This window comes from Pundamilia nyererei, unplaced genomic scaffold (genome assembly GCF_000239375.1).
Source record: "Pundamilia nyererei isolate P.nyererei 1_Seehausen unplaced genomic scaffold, PunNye1.0 scaffold00008, whole genome shotgun sequence".
Taxonomy (NCBI): Eukaryota; Metazoa; Chordata; class Actinopteri; order Cichliformes; family Cichlidae; genus Pundamilia; species Pundamilia nyererei.
Genome location: NW_005187409.1, coordinates 134,776 through 141,250, shown reverse-complemented (window position 1 = coordinate 141,250; position 6,475 = coordinate 134,776). Strand labels below are relative to the sequence as shown.

General features: G+C 40.0%; 1 protein-coding gene across 4 annotated transcripts in view; it reads right to left on the bottom strand.

Moving 5' to 3' along the window:
* The window catches only part of rab28 (RAB28, member RAS oncogene family), a 33,558-nt gene extending 27,327 nt beyond the window's left edge, over window positions 1-6,231 (bottom strand). For all 4 annotated transcript variants that reach the window (XM_005722833.1, XM_005722835.1, XM_005722832.1 and 1 more), the window contains exon 1: window positions 5,774-6,231. In XM_005722833.1, coding sequence (XP_005722890.1) covers window positions 5,774-5,848 — 75 coding nt within the window. In that variant the 5' untranslated portion in view covers window positions 5,849-6,231. The remainder of the gene's footprint in view (window positions 1-5,773) is intronic.
* Between the last annotated feature and the right edge of the window lie 244 nt (window positions 6,232-6,475).

Sequence of the window (6,475 nt, the reverse complement as noted above, 5' to 3'; positions counted from 1 at the left end):
GGGGGCTGTCGTGAAAATTCATGGGAATTCATAGAGCAGGCCTGACATGCCAAGTTTAATTCATTTTGATGGATGAGGATAGGGGGAAAAATGAGGTGCTGAACATCTATTAGCTATCTTTAGAGCAGTGTGCTTGCATAAACACAACGGAGAAGTGAAGCAGTGGGATTCCCTGAGTGTTCATGTGGCAGAAAATGCATTTTAATGTGGTGCTTGACAATCACTGAGGGTTAGAGGACTTAAAACTAAATTCTCTTTCAATCCATTAAGCTTTCACTTGAGCCCGTGCCCTTATCTACCTCCATTCATGCTCAGCAGCTTTAGGTACAGTCAGATAATGCTTCAAATAACACAGGCTTTTGCCCCTATTTCTCCAGGGTAGGTGCCATTTCAGACACCCCTTATCAAGGTTTACAAAGAATTTCTTAAAGTAAATAGTTTTTGTTTTCTTGTGAATGCCACTATAAGTAAACCTAATCTTTTAATTAACCCTGTTGATTGAGTAATTCTAACCTTTGCCAAAGGCGCTTTTGATTCACACTTCCTTCGGGGTGCAGAATAAGGTTTTATCCCCCTAATTCTCTAAAGGTTCAAGACCTGCAGACTTTTTTAATCTCAGCCTGTGAAATGTGTCACAGACTCAAGAGTGACTGAAAAATTACTAGAGTTGACTGACGCAACAAGGAGAAAATCGGTCATTTAAGTAGCCCAAACAATCACTGACAACACAGGCATAACAAGCTCGGACAGCAAAAATTTATTCCACATGCTCGTGTTGGCCTCGTTGGCCATTTGTCTTGGCATTTCAGTAGCTTGGCTCACTTCCCTCTGCGTAGTCCTTTTTTTTCCACCGTACAATTGGAGCTAACCAGCGAATGTAAAAGCTGGCGTAATCCTGACACTCAAACAGAGAACAGTACAGGGTCAACAGTGATACCAATGCCGGGAAATGGGGGGAAGTTCTACTGAAACAAGAAACAGGGAGGGAGGGGGAAAAAAATATGGCAAGCAATGTGATGCAATTCAAAAGAGGGAGCATGGTATCAAACTGCCTCCTTATTTTCCCTAAACAGTTAAAACCAATATAAATGTTGGTGTTGTATAATATCCATTAATGTACAGGGCCTGTGCCTAAAGCTCCTTTTTAGCCTATGGGTCAGAGAACAGCAAATATTTAGGAAAAACCGAGTGGCTTATAACTCAGGTTGAAAAATGGACCTGTGTGTAAGTCAGACCCAGCACCTTAAGAGCCTGGCTAAATGTGAGACTCCATATTTTAAAAACATCTCGCTCAGGTGGACAAGCCTCTCCACATCTCGCTGTACTTCTGAATGGACAACCAACCACAAGCAAAAATATCGCTGAAAATGCTGTCCAAGAAAAACGGATCCGATTGCAATTTGCTGAGCAAATTGACATTAATAAGGGGGGAAACAGCATTCAAGATGTCAGTCAGCGGTGCCTACTCAAAAACGGGGGGCAGGACTCCTGTTTTCTGCCCAAAACAGACAAGCAGGTAAGTCATTCAGACAGTGACGAGCTGACACCTGGCAGCAGCGTGAGGAGGGTTATTAATGTAGCGTATCTACTGGGAACTGAGTTGAGTTGTGTGTTCTCTGCACACACACCCCAAAAGAAAAAAAATGTCGACTTTCCAGAATGAGAACATTCATTTTTCTCATTGGGTCTCACCATTACTGCTACATTCATTTTCTTTCTCCCAGAGGACCGAGAAATCAGTTTTGAAAGGGGATGTGTAGCCGACAGGCACTTGACATCCCTGCATTACATTCATGTTCACTCTGGGATTCGAGATGCGGTGAAGAAGAAGACGACGAAACATAGCCGAATTGTCATGACAACCTCCATGCACTGCTGCAAATGATTGTTTGGTGTAACTAGGAAAAAATCCACTGTTGTTGATGTAAGTTAGGCCTTTTTATTCCAAGTCTTTTTAAGTGACTTTAATGAATATGATTCAGTCCAGTGCCTTTGAAAGGGGACAGGAACTAACTAGCTTGTGTAGGTTTAGCAATGCAACAACTATATTACAAGTCTTCATATGTGTTTTTCTTCCCACTGTTATTTTATTCTATCAACTGAGAAAACAGCAACATTTCTCAAAAGGGCTTCCAGGCATAATTTTCTTAAATAGGGCCTCTCTCTGGAGCCAAATGAGAGTCCTTGGCCAGAAGAGAAAAGGCATACTGATGGAAAACAACCAGCAGCTGCAAAAGCCAGGCAAAGCAAATTGCAGTCTTTATCAACTGTTATACCCTCTATGTTCCTACACAGTGCCGAGTTTTAGACGCGACAACAACAGCAGTTTAATATAAAGGGACTTGGAGAATTCATCATCATGCTTTGATTATTATTCAGAAAAATGAAAATATGCATTTCACTGAAACAAGGTGGTCAGAAAAAGATTTTTTAAGCATAAATGATATGTTTTGTTGAAATATTTTAATTTGGAACAAGCTTTTTCATTTAACGCCTATATTTGTGTTGATCATACCTGTAATGTTTATGTTATCTCTCGCAAGTTTTAAAACATTTTAATGTAATAAACTATAGTTTCCAATCATTTTTATGCAATAAGTTAAGGATTGTCCTCCAGTTTCTGTTGAAGTAAATTTTATTTTAGTATGACTATGAAAAGTTATAGAATAAGCAGACTGATAAAATTCTGGCAGGAAAGATTTTTACAAATAAAAATACTTTAACAGGACACGTGCAGTCCCAGAGTCTACACATCATACTGATAAACAGCTCTGGATGAAAACAGAATTTAAAACAAAATCCTTTAAATCCAGGTACTGTATTATGTGGCTCAAGTATAACGATAAAAAATAACCAACGTGATATTTTAACTTTTTTTTTCAAGCACACACGCACAAAAAAGAAACAACATAACAGACCAACACATTATCATCTAGAAGCCTTCATCAGGGTCTGACATAGACATAATCCTCCTGAACTGAAATACAAGCTGTGGGTGGCAATTAGACTGTGGATAAATGCATAAACAAATATTTTTTCATGGCATAAATTCAATCTCAGCGCTACATTACAGGACCAAACCACAGGCACATGTCCTAAAACTATGTTCAGCAGCACATGCAACATGGATTAAGGGCTGGGTAGACTTAATAGGTTTAGAACAACAGATTGCTTCTGGTTTAAGTCCATCAGCTATCTTTGAGATAGAATCAAAACTACAGTCCATGAACTCTGTAAAAACAGACCCCTGGATTTTCTTATTGGGCAAAAAGAAACATTGATAAACTCCTTTTTTTTTAAGTTGGAACACCAGTGAATAACTTTTGGAGGAAATTTGTGTATTTGCATTAAGATAAAGATTATCTTCTTACATCCAGAAAAACCCGGTTTAGATTTCTCAAACTTTTACAGGATTTAGTTCATGCTGCTGTTTATTGTACCCCTATGTCCGTTCTGTGGTAATTAGGTTTTATCCTTATTTCCTCATAGTAAATATAAAATGTAAACGCACAGTTCCCCAGTGTTGTAGGGCTCACTCATGTGCCAAGCTTTTAGACAGGCATAATGACAGTCATTAAATCGTCACATCACTGATTTTCAGTAGATTATTTGTACTGAAATAGGTTGTTCAACAGCCGCTAACAACGCTGCACTTTCATTAATGTTATGCAAAGATTTACCGTAAGTATAGGAAAACTCTGACAACAAAAGGAGTACAGTGCAAAGCTTGTTGCTCACTTGTAACATCTTCATTCTATTATCCTCTCCCTGCAAACGAGAGTACTGTGCAGAAGTCTCGAGCCATCCTTTATTTCTTTATATTTTTCTTCCAAACAGCATGACTTTATTGTATTTATTAAAGGGGTTTTGAGCAGTAGTTCTCCTGGCTTGCTGAAAGGATTTCCAAGTTTTTCTTTGGACACTAGCTGCTTTTTCCATCTATTTTCAGTCCAATCCTCCTACCTTAGATTTTTCATTGTTAAGCCACTGACTTTATAATTTAAAAATAAAAAGGGATCTAACTCAGGGAAGAACCAGTGTTATATTATTGGGCATTTTTTACTAGCAGCATCTCACAATGCTGCTAGTAAAAACAATTTTTCACAATGTTTCCATTTCTTTAGTTGAATCTGTAAAAAGCCATTCTTAAGGAAGGGAAACAGGGAGAAATGCTGCTATCCTAAATATAGAAGAACCGCATTGAAAATCATGCATTAAGTATTATGAAGTGATGACTCCAAATTTTAAATGTTTGTAGGCACGTACTGAGGTCAGCAGAGAGGCACAACACTGACTGCAGTCATCTGAAAAACACAGTGGAAGCTCTTTTATGGTTTGGGGCTGCACTGCTGCCAACAAGTGTTGGGGATCTTGTCAAAATTGATAAAATTACGATTGCAGAAAAGTACAAGTATCAGATTTTATCCACTATGCCACTATGCAATACCATCTGGAAAGCATCTCAGTGGCAGCGGCTTTATTTTCAAGCATGACAATAATCCTAAACACACTGCCAATGCTGTGCATAGTGTAGCATCTTAGGAGCGACTGCACGGGATATTCCAGCATGCTCCATGACATTGTGTTAGTTGAAATGAAATTAGGGAGCTTTAACATATCTGTTATGGTTACATATCTGTTCTAGCTGTGTTACTGGTTTACAATGTAGGAGTGAAGTGACGTCGAGGATTAGTTACCCCCTGTAAACACAAAGTCACGGGTGGGATTAAATACTAAACAAACTATCATTCTCCTGTAGCTGTGTGGTTTGTGGAGCACAAGGCCTGACAATTTATTCACACGCTTTAATTGAATTTAAAGTGCTGCTCAAAAATAGTCAAAAAAGGCAAAAAAAGCTTCCAACCATACAGCTGAAACTACAGCCTTAATATACCAATATATTGAATAAAACAAAATACATCCTGTGGCTGTGTGGGTGGAAGACTGGGTCGTCCACCAATCAGAAATTCGGTGGATTGATCCATGACTCCTCTAGTCTGCATGCCAAAGTATTCATGGGTGAGACACTAAAGCCCAAGTTACCCCCACCCCACGGAACCACTGGAGTGTGTGAATGTTAGAAAGCGCTTGGACATGAATAAATGTGGTGTATGAATTGCTCAGAGGTTGGGGCAGTTCAGTAGAAAGTCACCGTACTAGTCCAGTTGCCATTTTCCTGATCCACAAGCCTAAACGTAGCAACTCAATGGCTGAGGGGGAAATTTGATTTTTATTAGTCACTGTAATTTACTTGTACTTTACAGATTAGCCGTATGGTATGAAATTGGTTAAATATGAAAATGTAAAAATGACAAATAAAAATCCGAAAGATAAATTATACCCTTTGAACATCATCTGAAGTTGACTGTCTTTAGCGTCAGCTTTCGTTTTGTGTGTCCTTGGCTAGCCTGTTAGCCCTACAGGTGCTGAATAACAGCTAGAAGTGGGCTAAAATTTATTGAGAACCTAAGGTGACACGTGGACTGAGGCGTTTATTTGACCGTGTAAACGTCAGCCTTAATCATAATCGCCCCGGGTTACGTTGATGTTGTTGTGATTTACCTCTGTCGTTGTTGTTAGCTAATTAGCAGCCGTGGCTACAGTAGCGTCGGTCGCCATGGTTACTGCGTGGACAGCACAGTGTCAGCAGAAAGTGACTGAGTAGGCAAAAATGGTGTGCAGTGTGGACAAGTTACATTTTCTCGAGCATTACCTCTTAATTAACGTTGAGTAGGTGTCCGTTTTTGTGTTTGTGTCTGTGTGGTGGTCTCACCTTCCCACTCGCTCCGTCTCCCACAACTACGATTTTTAGCTGCTTGTCCTGGCTCTCCTCCTCGGAGTCCGACATGGCGCTACAAAATAATTTTTAAGAGCACTTAGTGCTTGAAACCGAAACGGTAGAAACGAATCAAGGGTGGATGTATGGAGCTGTCACGCTAATAATCACAAACGGATTAGACTAGAGCTGAGTGGGCACGCAGACGCCATTTTGACTCCACTAAGAAGACTTGACTGGCTGCAGCAGCTCTCAATACGATCCACTCCACGCGCCGCTGACTCCACTTGCACCGATTTTTCCAGTTAAAGCGAGAGTACCGGACAGTCCTCGGGATTTGGCATTTCAGTCTTTAAATATCCTCTTTACCGCCATGAAGCCCTTCTCTGCAGGAGAAAGACCCGAACCGGAAACCGATTCACCGGCGTGTGTGTGTGTGTGTGTGTGGTGGAGTCCTGTGTGTGACGCGTTGCCGTTGCCGTGGTAACACGGGGTTAAAGTGCAGGTGTAAAACATGACAAATGTAACAAAGTGCATCTGAAGTGCACTTTTACTGAAGTGATACAGTATAAACAAAAAAAAACAAATAATTTTTAATTTTATACTGTTGTGTCGGTGCTTCACATTTTTTATCTGTTGATGCGGATTTTAGATCAACCACTGTGACTCAAATCAAAGAAAATGTTTGTTTTAGGTCAC